This window comes from Heptranchias perlo, unplaced genomic scaffold (assembly GCF_035084215.1).
Source record: "Heptranchias perlo isolate sHepPer1 unplaced genomic scaffold, sHepPer1.hap1 HAP1_SCAFFOLD_60, whole genome shotgun sequence".
Classification (NCBI taxonomy): domain Eukaryota; kingdom Metazoa; phylum Chordata; class Chondrichthyes; order Hexanchiformes; family Hexanchidae; genus Heptranchias; species Heptranchias perlo.
In genome coordinates, this window is record NW_027139623.1 from 4,848,909 (window position 1) to 4,875,000 (window position 26,092).

General features: G+C 45.1%; 2 protein-coding genes across 2 annotated transcripts in view; one reads left to right on the forward strand and one right to left on the reverse strand.

Annotated features, from left to right (window-relative positions):
* LOC137316794 (zinc finger protein 850-like) overlaps positions 1-25,051 on the reverse strand; it is a 71,751-nt gene extending 46,700 nt beyond the window's left edge. The window contains exons 1-2 of the mRNA XM_067980635.1: positions 24,177-25,051; positions 23,937-24,089 (exon numbers count right to left, since the gene is read on the reverse strand). Coding sequence (XP_067836736.1) covers positions 23,937-24,089; positions 24,177-24,967 — 944 coding nt within the window. The 5' untranslated portion in view covers positions 24,968-25,051. The remainder of the gene's footprint in view (positions 1-23,936; positions 24,090-24,176) is intronic.
* Positions 1-26,092, forward strand: part of LOC137316799 (zinc finger protein 229-like) — a 95,699-nt gene that overhangs the window by 33,239 nt on the left and 36,368 nt on the right. The gene's annotated exons all lie outside the window — the stretch shown is intronic.

Genomic DNA, 26,092 nt, shown 5'->3' on the forward strand with positions numbered 1-26,092 from the left:
GAGGGTTAAATGTAGCCCATTGTTCTTTCACTCTCTGCACTGTACCTCAGTGTGGGATTAATAATGTGTCTGTCTCTGGTACAATAACAGTGAGAGATGAGACTGCACCTTCTTTCTCAACAATGGGATCTTTCTGGATAAAACGCAACTTTACAGGTCAGTCTGGAACTGATACTGTGTATGTCTGTCTGTCTCTGTCTCTCCGCTTTCTCGATCTCTCTCTCTCATCGTGTCTGTCTGTCTCTCTCTGGTGCTGTGTATGTAGGTTGGATACTGCTGGCAAGCGTGATATAGACACACCGATTGGAAGTGTGAGACTGACAGTGTGTGTTTGTCTCTCTCTAGTGCTGAACATGAAGGTGGGAGACTGTCTGATATAAAACACTGAGAATGGGGTGTCCGGGCCTCACTGTAACTGGGGATGTGTTCGGCTCCAGGCCCAGTTCACGGTTATTTTCTTTTTACAGATTCAGGGCGAGAGTGTCTGTGAGACTGTAACACTGGCGGAGAAACTCCGCGTCACAACTCAAACACCAACACATGAGATTCTCCAAATCAGCTGGAATAAGGTGTTTTTAAACTGCTGAACCCGTCTGGGAGGTGATGTGTGTGGAAATCGAATCGGGTCTGGGACTGAAATGGAAGGAGGCGGGTTGACTTGTGAGAGAAGGGACTGTATTTAGGCAGGAATATTACTGACTGTTAATTGCAACGGGGTTTATTTAAAAGCTCCGTGTTTCTGGGAATCCTTGAATATGAAGCCCGAGTCTGTCAGGGTTTGTGCGGAGCGCTGTGTTTTGGTTCCATTATCGATAAACGGTTTGAAATTGGCGGTTGGAGAAAGCTGGAAGTGGTATTTTCTTTCTCACAGTCGTTACCAGGGGGATATGAGAGAGTAAACCAACTCAATATCAGAGTCACATTGAACATATCCATCTACATTCATTATACCAGACTTCCGTGGAACTAAATTGCTGCCGGGTTTGGATGTTCCAGTTTTATTTTTAATCGTCTGTAATGTAATGCGGACAACACCTCGCTAAACTAGCCAACGGGAGGGCTGTTTTGGGAAATAGAAAAGCAATAATCGATACAGTAGCTCTCCTGAGGTTTGGGTTGAGGCACTTTGTTGTTACATTTTCCTGCGCCTGAATTTTGGGTGCTTGATGCTGACACCGAGTGCCTGAAGTGGGACACGGTCCCTTCCCAGTAATAGAGATCCTGACCATGATGGGAGCAATCGTTCCAACTAAACACAAATGATTTACGCTGTTGTTCTGGGTAAATGGTCCATTCTAATCCCTTCATCCTATGATCACCGTCTAATAGTCAAAGGCGGCCATGTTAGATCATTGCAATGTTCCAAACCCCATCTTATTTCAGGTTGTACAAAACTCTGTGTTGTTGCTTCAATTGTGGGGACCAACTCATTCCCACCCAGCCTCTGTATCCGCTCTCAGTCTCTCAACTCTTCCGGGTTTGTCCTTCTGTGAGTTGGAGCAAATGATTCAGTCGCCGTTCCTTGCAGCTCTCATGCCTCAAAGTAGCACTTCTTCGAAAATGGATACAATCGCCTTTTTATTGCTGTTTGGTGAGTCGTGAAACAATTTTATACCAATTCCCGGTTTGAGTGGGCAACTGTAAGCGGGAGAGTGAGACTGAACCCGGCGGTGTCCGAACTCCGGTATCTCATAATTTGGTGTGGAGCCTTCTGCATTGGAAAGCATTCAGAGCGGTTGCTTGCTTGTGCTGAATTCTCTGCGGGTAACGGTGAGGGGAGTGTAACGGTGAGGGGACAATCTCTCTTCATATCGGTATTAAAGTATCTCGGATCGAGTTTTTCTTTGACAATTGAATCTATGAGAATCTGTCTGTTAAAACCGACAGCTTTGATCAACTGTTGGTCACCTCACCTAATATCTCCTTCAGCGGCTCGGTGTCACATTTTGTTTGATAACGCTCCCGTGAAGCGCCTTGAGACGGCGTGAAAAGGGGAGATATTGGTCTCCCGATAGCCCAGTTACTGTCTACAGTGTAGAAGTAAGATGTATATAAAAGGAAAATTCCACGATCAACATCCGCTGAGTTTGCTGATCTCTATCAAGGCGGGGGGGATGGGCGGGGTGGAGTGGGGGCGATGGGTGTTCGCGGCGATACCATTGGGCTCAGAGCCCCAAAGCCATTGAATGAAATATCGGCCAAGTGTCGCCTTATCGCATCTTATTTCATCTCGGACGAGCCCTGCTATTTCTGGCGGGGCAGTGGGACTAGCTGGATTGCTCATGCATGGAGCCAGCACGGACTCGATGGGCCGAATGACCTCCTGCCGTGCAGGAACCTTCTCTGATTCTCTGATACGAAATGTTCCATGCTTGGAAGTGAGCATGCGCGTTAGGAGGGTGCAGTTATCGAGGGGTCACCACGGCTGACCTCAGGTCAATCAACCCCCTGCACTCAGACATGAGCAGATAATGCGATGGGGTATTAGAGGGCGGCCCTGAGCAACTCCCTTCGTGAATACACGTCTTTGGGGGAGATAGAGAGAAAAAAATGGGGAGAAGAAACATTTGAACACATTCAGTGGATAATCTGGTAAATATATTTTTAGCGACTCAGTTGGTGTTGAGACATTGTTCCCTCTGTCAGAGTTTAAGTTCCTCTTTCTTTGAACTAACCCACCGCTAAGTTGAAACCGCTGTCTTCCGCCATGAAGCCAACTGCTCTTACTGTTCTCTTCAGTACTGGCCATTTTCAGTTTGCTTGCTTATTTTTCGTCCTCTATTCCATCTTGCATCTCGATTTTAGGGGTTTTGTGATATTTATGTGCGTGTGTGTACTGTCTGTACAACTAAATGTTTCTGGTGAATAATTCTGACGGCATTCAGCTCTAGGAATTTATTTTAACTCCACTTCCTCCTTCAGTGTGCTAGAATTGACCATGTCACTAAGATACAGATCTACACAGTGGGTGGAGATTAATGTTCCTCAATAAACACAGTGCTGCAGCTGCAAGTTGGGCTCAGCATTAACCCCTTATCTCCAACTTTTCATGCTGTTTTTTGTAATTAGACCCAAGTGCACCTATTGATAATTACCATGGATTAATGGAATTAGTTACAAATTTACACCTCTCGATAGACCTTATTAAGTTATGGTGGTGAAATGGAGAACAAGGGGGCACAATCTAATATATCCCCTTATTGCTAGCTTAGGAGATATTAGGTGGAATATTAAACATCTCCATCAATTTCAAGTGAATTCAATTCAATTTCATTAATAAATGAATGCCTGATAATCAGTGTGCTCCTGCACCACTATTAGGGGTGGATTCCAAAGAATTAATTAATTACTCGGTTAAAAGCCTATCAGAGAGATTGCCACAATGTATTTTCATTCAATATATTTCAACACATTCTTGGTTCTGCTACAATGTTCTTACTGTCAGGGGTTCCCATTCTGTTTGAGTGCTGTCCCTAAATAGATTCCCTTAATGAAAGCTTCGGAGATGTTAGTTGCAATGTTAAATATTTTTATTCATTTTAAGTTTCTTGAATTATATTTTATTAATAAATGAATGCCTGAGAATATATCCGTTACTGCACCTCTAATAGTGGTTGCTTTCAAAGAATTAATGAATATAACCATCGATTGGAAGAAAATCAGATAGATTGGCACAATGAATTTTCATTCAGTGTGTTTAAACACACTCTTGTTCTGCTGACTGTCCTTACTGTCAGCGGTTAAACTTCCTCTTTGTCCGAGGTGAAGCGCTTCTGAGCTGAAACCATTGGCTTCCGTTCTAAGTATTTGATATCACTGTTAAATTCTGCCTGCAATATTTTCAGATTCTTTACTTATTCATGTTCAATTTACTTCCTCCTTCCATACCGTTCACCCGAATTGTGACATTTGTAACAATGAATAAACTGTTTGTAAAAGTATCGGTTCCCAGTGAGTTCAAACACCATTCTGTTCTCATTATTTAGACTCCACCTCCTCCTTCAGTGTGCTGGAGTTGACCATATCACAGATGTAGATCTGCACAGTGTGTGAGACTAATGTCCTGAAATAAACACAGTGCTACTGCTGCCCGTTGCTCAGAAAAAAATAATGAAAGGTTTTAATCGAGAAGTTGGGGAGAGACTGTTTCCACTGGCAGGAGGGTCGGCATTTACCGTTTAATCTCCAACTACCACCTTCAAAGATTTGTGTATGTGTATCCCCAGGTCTCTCTGTTAATGCTCCCGCTGTGCAATTTGATCATTTAGGTAATATTGCCTCTTCTCACTCTTCTTTCCAAAATACATCACTTCACACTTCTCTACATTAAATGTCATCTGCCACGTGTTTCCCCTTTTCACCAATCTACCAATGCCCTCCTGAGCTCTGCCAATATCCTTCTCATTGCTTACTAAAATTTCAAGTTGACAAGAATCATAGAATCATAGAATCTTACAACGTGGAAGGAGGCCTTTCCGCCCGTCGAGTCTATGCTGGCTCCTTGAACGAGCTATCCAAATTAGTAACACACCCCAATTATTTTCTCCATAACCCTGCAAATTAGTCCCCTTCAAGTACATGTCCAATTGCCCTTTGAAAGTTCCTATGGAATCTGCTTCCATCACCCTTTCAGGTAGTGTGTTCCAGATCTTCGCAAACCTCTTTATGTAAACATTTCTCCTCATTTCCCTCTAGTTCTTTTGCCAACTCTTTGAAATCTGTGACCTCTGGTTGAAGACCACTTGCCAGCGGAAAAAGTTTCACTCTAGTTTCTCGATCAAAGCCCCTCATTATTTTGAATACCTCTATTAGGTCTGCCTTTACGCTTACCTGGTCTCAGAAGAACAACCCCAGCTTCTCCAATCTCTCCACACAACTGAAGTCCCTCTTCCCTGGTATCATCCGGGTAAATCTCCTCGTTACCCTCTCCAAGACCTTGACATCCTTCCTAAAGTGTGGTGCCCAGAGTTGTACACTGCCAAGGCATTAGTCACTTCCTTGCAACCATCATGACCTACATCTCCTTACTTACTTCAAATCAAATTACTTCTGCGTTCCAACTTTGGAATAAACACTTTCACACTCCCTGTTGCCTCGACTTTGACCCGCCATTTGTCATCATACTTCTGCGGCTGTGGAACTTCTCAACCACTCCCGTTCTTCAACCGTTGATGCCTTTGCCCCGAGTAAAACGTTTACTCTCTTCTATCCTGATCGTTCCTGCTGGTTTAATTCCAAGGGGTGCAGACTTGAGCATATCTGGATCACAACTGGTTCAGCCATCCATCACCAGATATGGCTGACCCAGAATTAGAACAAGCACTATGTCCTCTCTGAAAACCGCCTGCTGCTCCAGAATGACCCTGGGGACCAAAGATAACCTCCAGCTTCTTTTGCCCACAACACACAATCTCCATAAATCTCTTTCCCAGCCCCCTCCACACTCTCCTCCAACAACAAATACGAGGACCTAGTGAACTTCATGAAGTCTTACAGCACAGAGGAAGGCCTTTCGGCTCGTCATGCATGTGCCAGCTTTTAAATGAGCTATCAAATTAATCCCACTCCCCTGATCTTTCCACATCGCTCTGCATTCTTTCCCTTTACAACTTTCTATCCAATCCACTTTTGGAAGTTACTATTGAATCTGCTTCCACCACCATTCCAGATCATAACAACTTGTGGCGTAACAAAATTTATCCTCATCTCCTTCTGATTCTTTTGCCAATTAACATAAATCTGTATCCTCTGATTCCCGACCCTCCTGCCAGTGGAAACAGTTTCTCACTACACACTCGAACAAAACCCCTCATAATTTTGAACAACACGATTAAATCTCCACTTAACCTTCTCTGCTCTAAGGAGAACAATCCCAGTTTTTCCAGTCTCTCGACATAACCGAAGTCACTAAGATTAAGACCATCCATTCAGATGCCTGTGCTGCATCCCACAATTCCCAATATCACCAAGCCCAACCTCTCCTAAGGCTCCCCCATCATCCAGCCCTGATCATGAGCCTTTTTCGAGTTTCCCTCCGATCTCCACGCATGTACTTTCCGAGCTGAGCTTGCCCATTAGACCCACCTCCTGCTCCCTTGACCTTATTCGGTGTAAACAGCTGACTACCCAACTTCCATTCCGGGCCCCAAACCAGGTGAAATTGTGAATGGTCAGTTTCCTCAGGTACTGTCCTCCTCTTGCCGTGAGACTGTTTGTTTCCTCTGCTTTCTCCTATTCTGATTGAATGCTGCACCTAAATACATCTCCTTATTCATGGCTTAGGCGATATTAGTTGCAATATTAAATATGTCTACGTATTTCAAGTGAATTGAATTGAATTTATTAATAAATCAATGACCATGAATAAGTCTGTTACTACACCTCGAATATTGGTGGTTTTCAAATAATTAAATAATTATTTGAAATTAACTTTCAGTTGAAAGCATATCAGAAAGATTAACACAGTGAATTTACGTTCAAAATGTTTAACCTCAGGTTTCCTTTTTATGTATTTGCTCTCACTGGTAACTTCAACCTGATGTTATATAGAATTTACAGCATGGAAACAGTCCATTCGGCGTAAATGGTCTGTGCCGGTGTTTATGCTCCACGCGAGTCTCGCCCCATCCTACATCAGCTAACCCGATCAGCATTTCCTTCTACACCTTTATCTCTCATGTACCTATCTCGCCTCCCCTTAAAGGCATCTACACTATTCGCCCCAACTACTCCATGTGGTAACAAGTTTCACATTCTCACCACTCTCTGTGTAAAGAAGTTTCTCCTGAATTCCCTATTGGATTTATTGTGACTATTCTATATTTAGGGCTCCTGGATTTGGACTGTCTCACAAGTGGGAGTGTTTTCTCTACGATTACCCTATCGAACCACTTCATAATGTTTAAAACCTTTATCATGTCACCCCTCAGCCTTCTCTTTTCCAGAGAAAAGATCCACAGCATGTTTAATCTTTCCTGATGGGCGTAACCACTCAGTTCTGGTTTCATTCTTGTAAATCTTTTTTGCACCTTCTACACTGCCTCTGCATCCTTTTTTTAATATGGCGACCAAAAGTGTGCACAGTATTCTAAGTGTGGTCTCACCAAGGTTCTATATAAGTTTAACATAACTCACCTGCTTTTCAATTCTATTGCTCTAGAAATGAACCCCAGTGCTTTGTTTGCAATTTATGGCCTTGTTAACTTTATTTGCTGCTGTTAATGATTTGTGAATCTGGACCCCTACATTGCTTCGCTTCTGTGTCCAATTTAGACGCTTATTTTCCAGGGAGTACGTGGCCTCCTTAATCCTTCTACCAAAATGTACCACATAATATTTTCAAATTCTTTACTTATTTATCTTGTATTTTTAGTCCGCCCTCCAAAGCGATGACACTCATATTATGATGTTCGTGACAGTGAGTAAAATGTCTCTCAAAGTACCGGTTTCCAGTGGATTCTAACACCATTCGGTTCTCATTATTTAGACTCCACTTCCTCTTTCAGTATGCTGGAGCTGACCATATCACTGAGATATAGATCTGTACAGTGGGTGGAGACTAATGTCCTTCAATAAACTCAGTGCTGCAGTTGCCCGTTGGGATCAGCATGAAGCTTTTAATCCCCGATGTTTCCATATCAATTCCCACCGTTAATGCATGCATCCATCCATCCCATAATAGAGCTCCGACACTTCTAATGCAATTCTGTTTCATGGTGTGGAGATGTGAGAATCTGTAAAAATGCACAATGTTTGGACACACACCCAATCCAGCTGCTTTCCTTTATCTTTCAGTGACGGTTTCACTCTGTCCCAAACCGGGGCTTTTGTGCATTTTGAAGAACTTTTCACGCTGTTTTGTGTCAATAGGCTCAAGGCCACCTTTTGAAAGTGACCATGGATTATTGGAATTATTTGCAAACGGACATCTTGATAGGCCTCACTGTGTACACAAATTCTCCTCATCTCGCCTCTGGTTCTTTTGCCAATAATTTTCAATCTGACCCTCTGGCCACCGACTCTTCTGCCAGTGGAAACATGTTCTCCTTATTTACTCTATCAAAACCCTTCATGATTTTGAACACCTCTATGAAATGGCCCTTTAACATTCTCTGCTCTTAGCAGAACAATTCCAGAGTCTCTAGTCCCTGCAATTAATTGACGTTCCCTATCCTTGGTATCATTCCAATAAATTTCCTCTGTACCTTCTGTAAGGTCTTGACATCCTTCCGAAAATGTTGTGCCCAGAATTGGACGCAACACTTCAGCTGCGGTCAAACAATGATTTATAAAGTATTAGAATAACCTCTTTGCTTCTTTTCACTATGCCTCTATTTTTAATGCCAATGATCCTATAAGTTTTATTTAACAGATTTATTGACTTGTACTGCCACCTTTCATGATTTGTGCACATACACCCCCAGGTCTGTCTGTTCCTGCAACACCTTTAAAATTGCACTATTTAGTTTATATTGCCTCGCCTCATTCTTCCTCTCAAAATGCATCTCTTCACACGTCTCTGTATTAAATATCATCTGCCATGTGTCTGCCCATTTTATTACCAGTCTGTCTGAAGTCTGCTACTATCCTCCTCACTGCTAACTACAATTTCAAGTTGACTACATTTTCAACCGAGCTACAAGGTGACGACTTTTTAAATAAATATTTTTAAATATTATCCTCCCCTTCTTTGAAGCACGTCTCTGTTATTGCCACTAGATCATAGTCCCATGTGGCGACTTGAGCCTGCAGCTCACGAACTTTATTTACAACGCTACGTGTGTTTTCTTTATTCCTTCATGGGATGTGGGCATCGCTGGCGAGGCCGGCATTTATTGCCCATCCCTAATTGCCCTTGAGATGGTGGTGGTGAACCGCCGTCTTGAAACGCTGCAGTCCGTTGGGTGAAGGTTCACCCACGGTGCTGTTAGGACGGGAGTTCCAGGATTTCGACCCAGCGACGATGAAGGAACGGTGATATATTTCCAAGTCGGGATAGTGTGTGACTTGGAGGGGAACGTGCAGGTGCTGTTGTTCCTATATACCTGCTGCTCTTGTCCTTCTAGGTGGTAGAGGTCGCGGGTTTGGGAGGTGCTGTCGAAGAAGCCTTGGCGAGTTGCTGCAGTGCATCCTGTGGACTGTACACACTGCAGCCACAGTGCGCCGGTGGTGAAGGGAGTGAATGTTTAGGGTGGTGGATGGGGTGCCAATCAAGCGGGCTGCTTTGTCCTGGATGGTGACGAGCTTCTTGAGTGTTGTTGGAGCTGCACTCATCCAGGCAAGTGGAGAGTATTCCAACACACTCCTGACTTGTGCCTCGTCGATGGTGCAAAGGCTTTGGGGAGTCAGGAGGTGGGTCACCCGCTGCAGAATACCCAGCCTCTGACCTGCTTTTGTCGCCACAGTATTTACGTGGCTGGACCATTTAAGTTTTTGCTCAATGGTGACCCCCAGGATGTTGATGGTTGGGGATTTGGCGATTGTAATGCCGTTGAATGTCAAGGAGAGGTGGTTAGACTCTCTCTTGTTGGAGATGGTCATTGCCTGGCAATTGTCTGGCGCGAATTTTCCTTGCCACTTATGAGCCCAAGCCTGGATGTTGTCCAGGTCTTGCTGCAAACGGGCTCGGATTGCTTCATTATTTGAGGGGATGCGAATGGAACTGAACACTGAGGAATCATCAGTGAACATCCACATTTCTGACCTTATGATGGAGGGAAGGTCATTGATGAAGCAACTGAAGATGCTTGGGGCTAGGACACTTCCCTGAGGAACTCCTGCAGCAATGCCCTGGGGCTGAGATGATTGGCCTCCAACAACCACTACCATCTTCCTTTGAGCTCGGTATGACTCCAGCCACTTGAGAGTTTCCCCCCTGATTCCCATTGACTTCAATTTTACGACGGCTCCTTGGTGCCACACACGGTCAAATGCTGCCTTGATGTCAAGTGCAGTCACTCTCTCCTCACCTCAGTAATTCAGCTCATTTGTCCATGTTTGGACCAAGGCTGTAATGATGTCTGGAGTCGAGTGGTCCTGGCGGATCCCAAACTGAGCATCGGTGAGCAGGTTATTGGTGAGTAAGTGCCGCTTGATAGCACTGTCGACGACACCTTCCATCACTTTGTTTATGATTGAGAGTGGACTGATAGGGCGGTAATTGACCGGATTGGATTTGTCTTGCTTTTTGTGGACAGGACACACCTGTGCAATTTTCCACATTGTCGGGTGGATGCCAGTGTTGTAGCTGTACTGGAACAGCTTGGCTAGAGGCGCAGCTAGTTCTGCAACACCAGACTTCAGCACGACAGTCGGGATGTTGTCGGGGCCCATAGCCTTTGCTGTCGCCACTGCTCTCAGCCGTTTCTTGATATCACTTGGAGTGAATCGAATTGGCTGAAGACTGGCTTCTGTGATGGTGGAGATATCAGGAGGAGGCAGAGATGGATCATCTACTCGGCACTTCTGGCTGAAGATGGTTGCAAACGCTTCAGCCTTGTCTTTTGCACTCATGTGCTGGACTCCACCATCATTGAGGATGGGGATGTTCACAGAGCCTCCTCCTCCCGTTAGTTGTTTAATTGTCCACCACCATTCACGACTGGATGTGGCAGGACTGCAGAGCTTTGATCTGAGCCGTTGGTTGTGAACTCGCTTAGCTCTGTCTGTAGCATGTTGCTTCCGCTGTTTAGCATGCATGTCGTCCTGAGTTGTAGCTTCACCAGGTTGGCACCTCATTTTTAGGTACGCCTGGTGCTGCCCCTGGCATACTCTTCTCCACCCTTCATTGAACTAGGATTGATCCCCTGGCTTGTTGGTAATGGTAGAGTGAGGAATATGCTGGGCCATGAGGTTACAAATTGTGCTGAAATACAATTCTGCTGCTGCCGCTGGCTCACATTGCCTCACGGATGCCCAGTTTTGAGCTGCTAGATCAAGAAGATAGATGAGGGCTGTGCAGTAGACGTGTTCTACATGGACTTTAGCAAAGCCTTTGACAAGGTACCGCATAGTCGGTTGTTAGATAAGGTTAGAACTCACGGGATCCAAGGTGAGGTAGCCAATTGGATACAAATTGGATTGACGGCAGAAGACAGAGGGTGGTTGTAGAGGGTTGTTATTCAAACTGGAGGCCTGTGTCCAGCGGTGTGCCTCAGGGATCGGTGCTGGGTCCGCTGTTATTTGTTATTTATATTAATGATTTGGATGAGAATTTAGGAGGCATGGTTAGTAAGTTTGCAGATGATACCAAGATTGGTGGCATTGTGGACAGTGAAGAAGGTTATCTAGGATTGCAACGGGATCTTGATAAATTGGGCCAGTGGGCCGATGAATGGCAGATGGAGTTAAATTTAGATAAATGTGAGATGATGCATTTTGGTAGATCGAATCGGGCCAGGACCTACTCCGTTAATGGTAGGGCGTTGGGGAGAGTTAAAGAACAAAGAGATCTAGGAGTACAGGTTCATAGTTCCTTGAAAGTGGAGTCACAGGTGGATAGGGTGGTGAAGAAGGCATTCAGCATGCTTGGTTTCATTGGTCCGAACATTGAATACAGGAGTTGGGATGTCTTGTTGAAGTTGTACAAGACATTAGTTAGGCCACACTTGGAATACTGTGTACAGTTCTGGTCACCCTATTATAGAAAGGATATTGTTAAACTAGAAAGAGTGCAGAAAAGATTTACTAGGATGCTACCGGGACTTGATGGTTTGACTTATAGGGAGAGGTTGGATAGACGGAGACTTTTTTCCCTGGAGAGTAGGAGGTTTCGGGGTGATCTTATAGAAGTCTATAAAATAATGAGGGGCATCGATAAGGTCGATAGTCAAAATCTTTTCCCAAAGGTAGGGGAGTCTATAACGAGGGGGCATAGATTTAAGGTGAGAGGGGAGAGATACAAAAGGGTCCAGAGGGACAATTTTTTTCACTCAAAGGGTGGTGAGTGTCTGGAACGAGCTGCCAGAGGCAGTAGTAGAGGCGGGTACAATTTTGACTTTTAAAAAGCATTTGGACATTTACATGGGTAAGATGGGTATAGAGGGATATGGGCCAAGTGCAGGCAATTGGGACTAGCTTAGTGTTATAAACTGGGCGACATGGACATGTTGGGCCGAAGGGTCTGTTTCCATGTTGTAAACTTCTGTGATTCTATGATGCTATGTTCTGAATCTATCCCATTTAGCACGTTGGTAGTGCCACACAACACGTTGAATGGTGTCCTCAGTGCGAACACGGGACTTCATCTCCACGAGGACGATGCGCTGGTCCCTCCGACCAATACTGTAATTGACAAATGCATTTGCGACAGGTAGATTGGTGAGGACGAGGTCAAGCAGGTTTTCCCTCGTGTTGGTTCGCTCACCACCTGCCGCAGGCCCAGTCTGCCAGCTATATCCTTCAGGACTCGGCCAGCTCGGTCAGTTGTGGCTCCACCGAGCCACTCTTGGTGATGGACATTGAAGTCGCCCATCCAGAGTACATTTTGTGCCCTTGCTACCCTTAGTGCTTCCTCCAAGTGGTGCTCAACATGGAGGAGGACTGATTCATCAGCAGAGGGAGGACGGTAGGTGGTAATCAGCAGGAGGTTTCCTTGCCAATGTTTGACCTGATGCCATGAGATTTCATGGGTACCAGAGTCAATGTTGAGGACTCCCAGGGCCACTCCCTGCTTGGATTCCAGTTGAAGGAGCTGTCCACGACCGACTGTTGCCGAATGGCACATTCCAAGGTCCAGGAGTATGTTCTGAGGGACGCACTGAAGTGAGCTGCTGCCTACGTAAAGGTTCTTTGAGGAAAGGCGACCATGTCAGGACATGTCACTTTGTATGGTACAGAATGTATTAGAAGATCTGTACTGTGATTTGAATTGTAATAATGAGATCTTAGTGTGCACGATCTTTGTTGTATTGTTTTGAACGGTAATTGTGACATTTTTATTGACATGTGTGTATCATTAAATTTTATGAAATAAAGCATATTTTGAAATTTTAATAAAATCTTGTGGCACAAACAGACCAATCACTAAAAGTAGCGACGCAGGTTTACAAAAAGGCGAGTCAAACACTGGGGTTGAATTCTCGAGGGATAGAATTGATAAACAAAGAAGTTACGTTAAACTTGTGTGGAGCCTTGGTTCGGCCACACTTGGATTATTGTGCACAGTCTGGTCTCCATATTATAGAAAGGGTATACAGGGATTGGAGAGGGTGCAGAAAAGATTCACAGGGTTGATACCAGAACTCAGGGGATATCATAATCAGGAAAGGCTGAACAGGCTGGGACTCTTTTCTTTTGAAAAGAGAAGGCTGAGGGGTGACCTGATAGAAGTCTTTAAGATAATGATAGAATTTGGTCGGGTAGATGAAGAGAAAATGCTTCCACTTGGGAGGGAGTATAAAATTAGAGTTCATAAATATAAGACTGTCACTAATAAATCCAATATGGAATTCAGGTAAAACTTCTTTACCGAATGAGTGGTAAGAATGGGCAATGCGCTACCACAAGGAGCAGTTGAGGGAAATAACGTAGATGTATTTAAGGGGATGCTAGATAAGCACAAGAGGCATAATGGAATATCGCATCCTGATAGGGTTAGATGGAGTAGGGAGGGAGGAGGCTCGTATGGGGCATACATGCTGGCATAAACAAGTTGGGCCGAATGGCCAGTTTCTGTGCTGTGGTTTTGAAGTAACTCGATGGAACTCAATGTACTATTTTGAGGGTGGTGGAAGAGCAGAGGGACCTGGGGGCGCATATTCACAAATCTTTGAAGGTGGCAGGTCAAGTTGATAAGTTGGTTAAGCAAGCGGATGGGATACATGGGTTTGTAAAGAGGGGCATTGAATACACAAATAGGGAAGTCATGTTAAACCTTTACAAAAGGCTGGTTCGGCCTCAGCTGGAGTATTGTGTACAGCACTGGGCACCACACTTTAAGAAGGATGTAAAGGCCTTGGAGAGGGCACCGACGAGATTTACCAGTGTGATACCAGGGATGAGGGACTTCAGTTATGTGGAGAGACTGGAGAAGCTGGGCTTGTTCTCCTTAGAGCAGAAAAGGTTAAGGGGAGATCAAAAAGAGGTAATCATAATAATGAGGCGTTTTTATAGAGCAAATAGGGGTAATTAAATAATTGGATTGATAACCAGAGGTCATCGGTTTACAATAATTGGCAAAACAACTAGAGGGGAAATAAGGAGAACATTTTCACACCGAGTGTTGTTAAGCACTGCCTGAAAGGATGGTGTCTCTTTTAGAGGCTGTCTTCGTGTCAACATTCATATTTTCACTGGGAAACTGCAGGAACAGAGTGAAACGGGTCTGCTTGTGTCCCTGGATTCAATGTATAATGTGGAGAAATCTATAAAATTTATAATTGAATCGGTAAAAGTGAACATGGTCAATACAATTATATGAAAACTGTAAATGAAGCCGCTCATTGTTGGACCAGTCCTTTCTGAGCACAGCTTTTAACTTTATTCCTGAGAGAAGTCTCATTAAGACAAGGTTCTGAACTTTGAGAAGTTTGTGATATATCCACGTCATCATTTACATCGGAGTCAAAGCTGCTGATGTGGCCTGTTTGTTCAAATGACTGTAACTAATAGCAATGATCAGGGGTATAACCGTGTCAGTGGAGATTTACCCCCTGTATAAATCAGGGATCGCTGTAATGAATCCACACAGAGTGCCTGCCGGAGCTGCGGTTTCCAGGCCAACAGAAATCATTGCTTCTCACAGAAATGGGATATTCAGTAATGTATCTGATAGAATGTATTTATTATCCAGTTCTCGCAGCCGTTGGAGTTCCAGGTAAGCCATTATCTCAGCTGTTCATGGTGTAAATCGTTATTAAATCTGCTGCTGTACTTTATACTTTTTTTTTCTCCCATCATGTATTACACAGTGGACTGTTCTGTCCTCAGTCTCTGCTCTTTTGGTCTTGGAGCAGCTGCATTATATGCTTTACGATTTTGTTTATCCAATTCTGGCATTGTTACTGGATTATTCTCTGTGCTGAATGTATTGGAATCAGGTGTCTGGGCTAAGAGCTGGTCTCAGACCATCAGGAGTTGTTCACAGTTTCATGTTGTGGAACTAACCTGTCCTGGAATATTTTTTTCATAAACGTGTTTTTAGTGATTGATAATGAGACAGCTCACGGTCTCAGTGTTACAAGGAGGCAGCGCAATGTCCTCCGTCCACAATAATATGGTTCAGTTTAACTGGGATTTCAATGTTTTTATTGGTTATCACTATTCTGAAAGTTTATTTAATTGTGTGTGTATCTGACGCCGCTTCAGATGTCTGCCTATTGAACTAAGTTTGCAGCTGATCCTTTTACACCTCATTCTCTGCTTCACTGTCGATTAATTCACTGTAAAATGCAATGTTTTGATGTTATGTTGTATCAGTTTGCACTTTATCTGTTGGAATCATGGGCCCTTCTATTTATCTGCAGACTTTCAGCAGCAGCGGTGATGTTGGCGTTTTGTTAATTGAACAATGCCGCCATCTAACGCTGTACTTTGTAATTACAGGAGAAGGAATTTCAATTGTTGTGAGGTGTGTCTGGAAGTGGCATTCAATTCTGTTCATTCCATGCATTGTAGATGAAGTGAACAGTGTAGGTGAACAGGTGGAGAACGGGATGATCTGTAGAAACATTAAACCGTTCACAGAGACTTCACCATTAAACAAACTTACACTAAGAATAGGATCTTTGGAACACGGGGCTGGTGAGGAGAAAGCAGGCGCAGGATGTTAGGATTTACTCGGATGTCAAAAGGGGCATTGAGAAAGAAATTAGAGAGAGCGGAGAGTTAGAGAGGAGCGACAGAGAACGCGACTGAGAAGGAAAATGAGAGAGAGGGGGCAGAAGAAACGAGAGACAGACAGACAGACGCACACACACTCAGAATGAGAGCGAGAGGGGAAGAGAGAGAGAGAGCAGCAGCGGTGTGAATAATTCATCGGAATGAACTGCGAAACTTCCAGTACAATTGTGAAGAGGAAATGTGACTTCAAAGTTTTATTAGGATGTTGTCAGATTGTGAGAGTTTTATTGTACTCTCTCCGGGTGTGTTTATCACGATCAGATCCTCAGTCTGTTTATGTGAATGTTCCTTTTACTTGTTTACTGACTGAATACATGGACATAAATCAAATGTATTTGAAGAATAAAATCAGTGATTTTTTGATCGCAGTGAATTATTAGAATACTGTATTCCAGAGGATGTATATTTCAGCTTAATTCAACAAAGAACGGGGCAAATTTAATCAATGCATTTTAATTTAATTTCAGTTGCATGTACAAAGTAAATTTGTTGTACACATTATGTAGCCAACGAACTATTCACTGACACCAATAATCACAAAAATATAATGGTTGAATTTATTAATTGGATTGTGAGTTGGACCTATCGATCAGATTTCCTCCAACACTCTGCTGCAGTCTCTCCCTGTGAATCCCAGCCTCTCCTCCCACTGCATTGAATCCTCTGTCTCCTCATCCGTTACTTCTGTTTATCCGCTTTCACAAACTATCTGCTCCTGTCTCCCCTCCAGCTCCGACATGTCCTTTTCTTTGTCTCCCTCCCAATTTCACTCACTGGCTCGGCCCACAGCTGCCCCTTCCAATCCGATTCGAAGTATAAAACTTACCGACGCGGATATTGGTCTTTCCCGTTTTGTGCCGGCCCCTGTCGGCTCTCTTCATCCAGAGCAACAAACCAGCAGCACCTCCCGTTGTCCCCTCACCTTCTCGGCCATCAGTCACTTTCCCTTCTGTCTGGAACCCAAATCCGCATTTCATCGGTTCAGGAAAGCACCTTCTCACTTCCCCACCGGCACTGCGCCCTCTCTCGGCCCTTCCAGTGGATCCGGTGTTCAATTTATTCACTTTCTGTATCAATTTCCCAATTCATTGTTTATAATTGTGTTTAAAAACATTTCTCCGCCCGAAAGCGCTGCCCAGGTCAGTGAATCAGTTTCCACCGTTTGATGCAGCAACAAAGCTGGAAATTTCACCCCAGATCCTCTCAAACTGCTGCTTTGGCTCCAGGTTTGATCAGTAATTTCTCTCCTTCCGTTTCTCTCTCTTACAGTTAACTTGGTGGCGATTGTAATCCTGTCCCGAGGAAAGTGCGGACTCTCTAAATGTATCACTCGCTACCTGGTGGGAATGGCGGCGGCCGATCTCCTGGTCGTTATCACTGATGTCATAATGTGGCGCATTGTTGTTATTTATTTCCCAGTTTCATTCTTGACCATTACCCCCGTGTGTCGTCTCATTCTCAACCTGAGTTTAGCAGTCACAGTGGCCTCTGTCTGGTTTACAGTGGTTTTCACCTTTGATCGATTTGTGGCCATTTGTTGTCAGAAGCTGAAAACAAAATATTGCACCGAGAAAACGGCGGCTGTTGTTATCGGGGTGGTGAGTGCGCTGAGCTGTTTACTAAACATTCCCATGTACTTTGTAATTGGCCCGGAATATATAATGGACAATGTACCTCGGGGTTGTGTCTTTAAACCGACATTTTTCACTTCACCCACATTTGCTGCGTTTGACTTGTTTCATCTTGTGTTAACTCCTTGTCTTCCATTCATTCTGATTTTGCTGTTCAATGTTCTCACCGCCAGGCACATTTTAGCGGCCAGCAGAGCCCGCAGGGGACTCCGGGGCCGCAGCAATGGAGAGAATCACAAGGATCCAGAGATGGAGAACCGAAGGAAATCCATCATTTTACTTTTCAGTATATCAGGCAGTTTTATATTGTTATGGAGCGCAGAAGTTTTTTATTTTATCTCTCTGCGTATAACAGACGCCCAGTTCTATACGGTCAGTGACATTGAGTCAGCCGGATTCATGCTTCAACTTCTCAGTTCCTGCACCAACACTTGTATTTATGCTGTGACCCAGACTAAATTCAGAGAGGAGCTGAAGAACGGGGTGAAATACCCACTGAATCTAATTGTTACATTAGTTAAATCATAGAAACGTCTGAAGTCTTTCCATCCGAAATTAAATAAAAAGTTAATTAGAGTCAATTAGAGTTTCACGTTTGGCGGTGGCCTAAGACGGGCGGTAGCGGATCGGGCGCCCGTTATTCACCGCGCTTGATTTTACTATCTATTGACATCAATGAGTTCACTAAAGTAACTGATATCAATCGAATACTTGAAATAAATTTGGAAAAAAGCAGACAGGAATTATATTTTACCCGACAAATGCGGTGTTTGTGAAATGATACAAGATGTGATTCTAACATGAAATTATTTGCTGTTATTAGTCTGGAAATAATATGATTTCAATATTAAATGTTTAATCCTGAAATGAATAAAATCAAATCCTCCTTTTCGATTGATGATTATTTCCCATCATACAGACTGCCCGGTGGGATGGACTGAGGGTGAGCTGTCAGGGTCAGACAGCGTCCTGTTCATTGGGACATTTGTTTTGACCAGAACAGAATAATAATGGACCAACACCCGGACCGTTACTAACTGGTAAAATATTAATGTAATTTCAAATTCCAGTGCGGAGTTCCGGAGATCGTTTCCTCTCTGAGCTGCTGGGCAGCAATGTTTACTCACTGCAGGGAGTTTAATGGGACATGAGGCTGGGCCTGGTTACACAGATCAATAAGGAAACCTCCTGACACATTTCTGAGACGATCAGGGGCCGGGAGATTTCTCACGGCCTCAGCAGGCCAAGGGAAAGCTCTCCTGCTCATCCTTACTCCAAAAAATATAAGTTAAAAATAAACTTCTCAGTGTTCTGGATCACTCAATGCCCATCGATAGGGCGGCTCCTCCTCCCATTCGTCACCAAATTTAAATACTGTCCCGTGTACGTCACAATACTCTGATTTACATATTACACGTGGTCTGACCCGGAAACAGGTGGGTGTTGCTCCGGCCGCTCTTCTCAGGACCCGACCCACGGTGGTGGAGGCAGGAACTCCAACGTTAAAGGGGCGGTCAGTGACCTGACACCATTTACTCGCCTCCACCACCCCATTTCCGCCAGGCGGGGATAGTTAAAATCGGCCACACTTTTCCTGACCTCCGCCCTAATTTCAATCTTCGAAGCCCACAAGTTGGTCCATTGTCTCAAACTGCACCGGTTCACAACACGTGGAGGGAAATTTTCACCATCGCTGGGGGCTGAACTGGTGGAGCGGATCCCTCCCCCCCTCCCCCCCCCCCCGCTGAAAGAACCGGCCCGATTTTAATTTCTGATCCGTCAGTTTACCGCCCAAGCAGTGAAGGTGAAATTACCCCCTACGTCTCTGACCCCAAGCTTCTACAGGTGTGTGAAAGACATCAGACAGTGTTTGCCAAACACTGACATGAATGTGGGCGAATGGATCCATGTATTCGGGCAAAAGGTGATAACCCCCCTCCATAGAGACAGGATCCCTATACCATGGAGTCGAAGAGGGGTGCACCCCCGACAGCAGTGGGACACACTGAAGCGAGGTGCGGCCTAGGCAAAGGCTCTATGGGGAAAGGCCATTGAGTAAGGCTCTTTCACCTTGTATTGTACATCATGTCTTAGAAAATATATACTGTGTGTTGAATTGTAAAAATTGAATCGTAGTGTGCACGATCTGTATTGATTATTTTGAATTGTAACTGTGATATTTACATTGAACTGTGTGCATCCATAAATTTTATGAAATAAACTATATTTTGAAATACAAAAAAAAAGTTCCAGTCTCACCGTCTCTGTTGTCAGTGGACAGTGAAGAGAGTAAATACTAAAGATGTGGGGAGTAATAGAACGAGTATCTATAGGGACTGTAGGGGAGCAAAGGGGTTTGGTGTCCAGGTACACCAAACAATAAAGGTCTGTTATTATTGGATGGTGAAGAGTGGAAAGCGAGCGCACCATGTACCAAAAATAACATTGAAGATCCCAATTTCTAGGCTGTCATATCGCAATGAATAGAAAGATATGCTGATAGGGTTAGATCAAGAAGGGTGACAGGAGGCTCATGTGGAGCATAATCCCCGGCATGGACCTTCTGCACATTCTATGTAATTCTATTGCTGGCACCAGGTGAGAAATAGGAGAATTTTCCTAATGGTGAGAAATTGGGGACTGTCGAGGAGCAAAGAGGCTTAGGTGTCCAGGTACAGCAATCAAAAAAACTAGTGCACATGCACCAAAAATTATTTTAAATTTCGAGGCTGTCGTATCCCAAGGTACCACTTTCAGCTCTCTGGAATTTGCTGATACAATCAGGCCCCACTGCCTCACTCGCTGGTCCATTCCATACATCCAGCGCCATCTGCATTAAAAAAAGTTACATTCAAGCATTCTGCTCATCCAATACCCCGGTAGAGAAGACTAATAGTGCCGGGAGGACCCAGACCATCAGCCTTATGTGAGTTTAGACATTTCTGTTTTAAATTCAGCTTATTGTATTTGCAGTTTTTTTTCCTTTTTTGCTGCATTTCAAATTTTATTTCATTCTTGCACGTTTTGCATTTTGAACAAATTCTCCAAACCCTGTCCGCAGTGAGTGCTGAATCCGGTCACTTTGATTGACAGCTCTCTCCTCCCCCCGTCTCCAGGGCTGACACCTTCCACCACGTGACACTCTGAAGCGTCACACACGTTTTCGCGCTGACGTCACGAGGCGTAGGTGCCGCTCGGGCCAGAGGGATGCCGCACATGCGCCGCGCGGTTCCTGTGCCGCGTTCCCTCAGCAACAGGCCGGCGCCGGGAAGATGACGGCGGGCGGGCGGTGCTGTGGGCGGGGGCGAGGCCGACAGAGGGAGGGCCCGCACCCGGGAGTGGCCTGAGAGGGGAGGGTGGGGAGACGGGGGAAGTTACTCGGGGCCTCCTGCGGGCCCCGTGAATCTCCACTCTGTCAGCGCCCGGTGTCGAGCTGGGCTCGGGGGGGAGTCACTCTCCCGCCTCCCCGTCAAACGGGCCGTGGGTCGGAGCCCAAAAGTGAGCGAGAATCAAACAGCACAGAGAGAGGCCGCTCGGCCCATCGCGCCTGTGCCGGCTCTGTGAAAGAGGCCGCTCGGCCCATCGCGCCTGTGCCGGCTCTGTGAAAGAGGCCGCTCGGCCCATCGCGCCTCTCCTGGCTCTTTGAAAGAGGCCGCTCGGCCCATCGCGCCTGTGCCGGCCCTGTGAAAGAGCGATCCCATTAGTCCCACTCCCCCTGCTCTTTCCCCACAGTCCCGCAAATTTCCGCCCTTCAAGGATTGACCCGATTCCCTTTTGAAAGTTATTATTGAATCTGCTCCCACCGCCCTTTCAGGCAGTGAATTCCAGATCAGAACAACTCGCTGCCTAAAAACATTCTCCTCATCTCCCTCTGGCTCTTTTCCCAATTCCCTTCAATCTGTGTCCTCTGGTTACCGACCCTCCCGCCTGTGGCAACAGTTTCTCCCCATCGACTCCATCAAAACCCCTCCTCATTTTCAACCCCTCTATTAAATCTCCCCTTAACCGTCTCTGCTCGAAGGAGAACAATCCCAGCTTCTCCAGTCTCTCCCGGTAACTGAAGTCCCTCATCCCCGGTACCATTCTGGTAAATCTCCCCTGAACCTTCTCTGCTCCAAAGAGAGTAATCGCAGCTTCTCTATTCTCTCCACATAATTATTATTATTTATTAAGTGGGTTGTGCTGGGTATCTGGAAGCTGTAATTCGGTGAGTAGAAAGCAGTGGGAGGATAAGTCTGCAGATTGATTTTGGGAGATGGTGAAGACGGCGATCGTGGATTCAGACAAAGGAGGGAGGTGGTCTTTGAGACCGTCCGTGCTCTGTTGTAAGATTTCACTGTGTGTGTCTTGTTCCAAAAGTTCCCATTTGTACCTGTGACCTGACTGGCGGAGTCTGAGACCTCAACTGCTGCTGTGAACCTGACTGTTCCTCCGCGGACATCAGTGTCTTCCCCACTTGTCTGCCGGGCAGTGAACCGTAAGTTTCTGTTTGTGTGTTACTACATTGGCTCCCGATCCGACAAAGGCTCGATTTTAAGACACTCATCCTCGTATTCAAATCCCTCCATGGTCCTCGCCCCCTCCCGATCTCTGTAACCTCCTCCAACCGAATTAATCTCCACCGACAACCCCATGTCACTCCACCCGATCATGGATTCTACCCCACCCATTTATCTCCGCGCACAGCCCATATACACTCGACGCACAGTCAGTGCTGGAACACTCAGTCTTGTTATACACACAGTCAGTGCTGGGACACTCTGTCCTGTTATACACATTGTCAGTGCTGGGACACTCAGTCCTGTTATACACATTGTCAGTGCTGGGACACTCATGTCTGTTATACACACAGTCAGTGCTGGGACACTCAGTTCTGTTATACACATTGTCAGTGCTGGGACACTCATGTCTGTTATACACACAGTCAGTGCTGGGACACTCAGTCCTGTTATACACACAGTCAGTGCTGGGACAATCAGTCCTGTTATACAGTCAGGGCTGGGCCATTCAGTCCTGTTATACACACACTCAGCGCTGAAATACTCAGTCCTGTTATACACAGTCATATAAATAAATAACTTGAAAAAAAGAATGAAATCTCCAGGACCTGATGGTTCCCACCTCACGGTATTAAAGGAAACGGGTGGGGAAATTGCAGATGCATTAGTCATAATTTCCCATAGCTCTCTAGACTGAGGAATTGTGCTTTTGGATATGAAATTTGAAAATGTCACTCCGTTATTTAAGAAAGGAGGGAGGGAGAAACCAAGAAAATATAGACCTGTCAGTTTAAAGTCAGTTGTTGGGAAATTACTGAAATCTATCATCAGAAACAAAATGAGCTGTTCAAAGAGAGTGAAGATGGATTGTGAAGGGCAGCTCATGTCTGAGTAATCTAGTTGAACGTTCTGAGCTCACTAACAAGGTGGACAGGGGATTGAATATGGATGTTGTCTATATGGACTTCCAGAAAGCATTTGATAAGGTTCAGCACAAGAGATGAATGAATAAAAGTGCACAAAATTGAAAGTTGCTTTGTGAATTGGGTTGGAATTGGTTGGGTGGTCGGAGAAGAGAGTAGGGATAAAGGGAATGTTCTTTGATTGGCGAATTTTAAAAATCGTATCCCCAGGGATCTGTACTCAGCTTTTCACCATATTTACCAATAACTTGGATGAAGGAATAGAGAGTTGTAGATCCAAGTTTCCAGGTGACACTAAGTTAGGAGGCACAGGAAGTGCTGTAGATGGGAGCAGGAAGTTACAAAGAGACAGTTTAAGTGAATGGACAAACTGTGGCAGATCGAGTACAATGTGGGGAAGTGTGAGATCATTCACGTTGGATGCAAAAAGGAAACATTGGAGTATTTTCTTAAAGTGAGAGACTGGGAACGGTGCAGAAGCAAAGGGATTTGGGTGTCCATGTACACAAATCACTAAAAGCTCGGGCACAGATAAAAAATCACAGACTAATGGAATGTTGGCCTTTATCTCGAGGACTGGAATACAAAGGGGAGGAAGTGATGTTTCGGAACAAGAGGGCATAAGCTTAAATCAAGGGTAGTGGAAATCTGCTCAGGCTGATTGAAGTGGACCCTGTGATATAATAGAATATTCTGTCCTGTCAGAGTTGGACATGTTGTAGATCCATCTTTTAAAAAGGTGGAGGAACTCAGTTCAAAGATGGATTCCACTCACTTCATCATAAGTCCTCAATCACCTTGTCTTATCATCGAGCTATCAAGGACTAGAAAAACTGTGTTTGAAAGAAAGCTGATTTATTTGACACTTGTACAGAATTCTGATACTGCAGTCCAGTGAAATGGATTATTAACATCAGAAACAGCCCCCAACTGCCAGAATGAACACGGTTTACTCCTGAATGCGATTAACAGCAGTGATAACAGCAGAATCCAACCAATGCAGTCACATGTGAACTCGCTGGTGTATTAGTAGGCTGGTTGACAGAGTGAATCCCTTCCCACACACGGAGCAGGTGAACGGCCTCTCCCCAGTGTGAATACGTTGATGTCTCAGTACATCCCTTGTTCTTTTAAAGCTCTTCTCACAGTCAGAACATTGAAAGGGTCTTTTATCAGTGTGAACATGTTGATGTTCACTGAGGTAGGATGAACGAGTGAATCCCTTCCCACACACGGAGCAGGTGAACAGCCTCTCCCCATTGTGAATATGTTGGTGTGTTTGCAGGTTGGATGACTGACTGAATCTCTTCCCACACTCAGTGCAGGTGAACGGCCTCTCCCCAGTGTGAGTACGTTGGTGTGTCAGTAGATCCTTTTTTCTTTTAAAGCTCTTCTCACAGTCAGAACATTTAAAAGGTCTTTTATCAGTGTGAACAAGTTGATGTGTCAGAAGGCTGGATGAATGAGTGAATCCCTTCCCACACACGGAGCAGGTGAACGGCCTCTCCCCAGTGTGAATTCGCTGGTGTCTCAACCGGTGGGATGATCGAGTGAATCCCTTCCCACACACGGAGCAGGTGAACGGCCTCTCCCCAGTGTGAACTCGCTGGTGTATCAGGAGGCTGGAGGACTGAGTGAATCCCTTCCCACACACGGAGCAGGTGAACGGCCTCTCCCCAGTGTGAGTGCGTTGGTGTTTCAGCAGATCACTTTTTCTTTTAAAGCTCTTCTCACAGTCAGAACATTTGAAAAGTCTCTTATCAGTGTGAACAAGCTGATGTTCAATAAGGCTGGATGACTGAGTGAATCCCTTCCCACACACGGAGCAGGTGAACGGCCTCTCCCCAGTGTGAACTCGCTGGTGTGTCAGTAGGTTGGATGACTGAGTGAATCCCTTCCCACACTCATTGCAGGTGAACGGCCTCTCCCCAGTGTGAGTGCGTTGGAGTTTCAGCAGCTCATTTCTGCTTTTTAAACTCTTGTCACAGTCAAAATATTTAAGAGGTCTCTTATCAGTGTGAACAAGTTGATGTTCAATGAGGCTGGACGAGAGAGTGAATCTCATCCCACACATGGAGCAGGTGAATGGCCTCTCCCCAGTGTGAACTCGCTGGTGCGCCTGCAGGTGGGATGACTGAGTGAATCCCTTCCCACACACGGAGCAGGTGAACGGCCTCTCCCCAGTGTGTCTGCGTCGATGAGTTTCCAGCTGGGACGGGTAATTGAATCCCTTCCCACAGTCCCCACATTTCCACGGTTTCTCCATCCTACGGGTGTCCTTGTGTCTCTCCAGGTTGGACGATCAGTTGAAGCCTCGTTCACACACAGAACATGTGTCCGGTTTCTCCCCGCTGTGAATGGCGCGATGTTTTTACAGGTTGTGGAACTGGTTAAAGCTCTTTCCACAATCAGTGCACTGGAGTTTACAAAAGTCCTCACTGTGAATACAGAATAGAAATTCAGAACAGGCAATTCTAGTTTCTATGGAACATTCTTCCTGCTCATTCCCCCAGACTGTAAATCCCCGTCTCACACACTCACCCTCCTCCCTCTGCTGGAACCCAAACCCATCGCACCATCTCCAACATTTGGGTTGGGTTGGAGGCCTTGAATCTGAGTTGGGAAATATAATTGGAGAAACATGATTCAATTTAGAAACTAAACTATTCAAAATCAAAGAACATGGATTATTGTAATTAATATAGTCCTTTCACGCCTAGTGGGAAAGAAGTGATGTCTGGGCTGCGGATGAGTGTTTGCGCCCGGTTACACAGCGTGTCCCTCTCTCTCCGCTTCAAATTCGCTTCCTTTGGCTCACGGCCTCATTCACGCATCCAGCTGACTGCAGCCCTTTAAAGCTCCTCTGGAGTCATCCTTTGTTTATTTACTTGACCCATTACCACCCTCCTTTCCTTGCAGCATCATCCCTTTTTTTGCTTTATCACTCCTGCCCTCCACCCTATCACAGACCTTCCCTTTTGTTCTTTCCCTCCCCGCCCCCTCTTTCCCTGCCTCTCTCCTTGCTTAAAAACTGTTAATTCTTTCACTTCTTCAAGTTCTGACAAAACCTTAACACTAATCTGAAACGTTAACTCTGTTTCATTCTCCGCGGATGCTGCCTGACTTGCTGAGGATTTCCAGCATTTTCTCTTTATGTTTCACATTTCCAGCATCCGCAGTATTTTGCTTTTGATTGGTA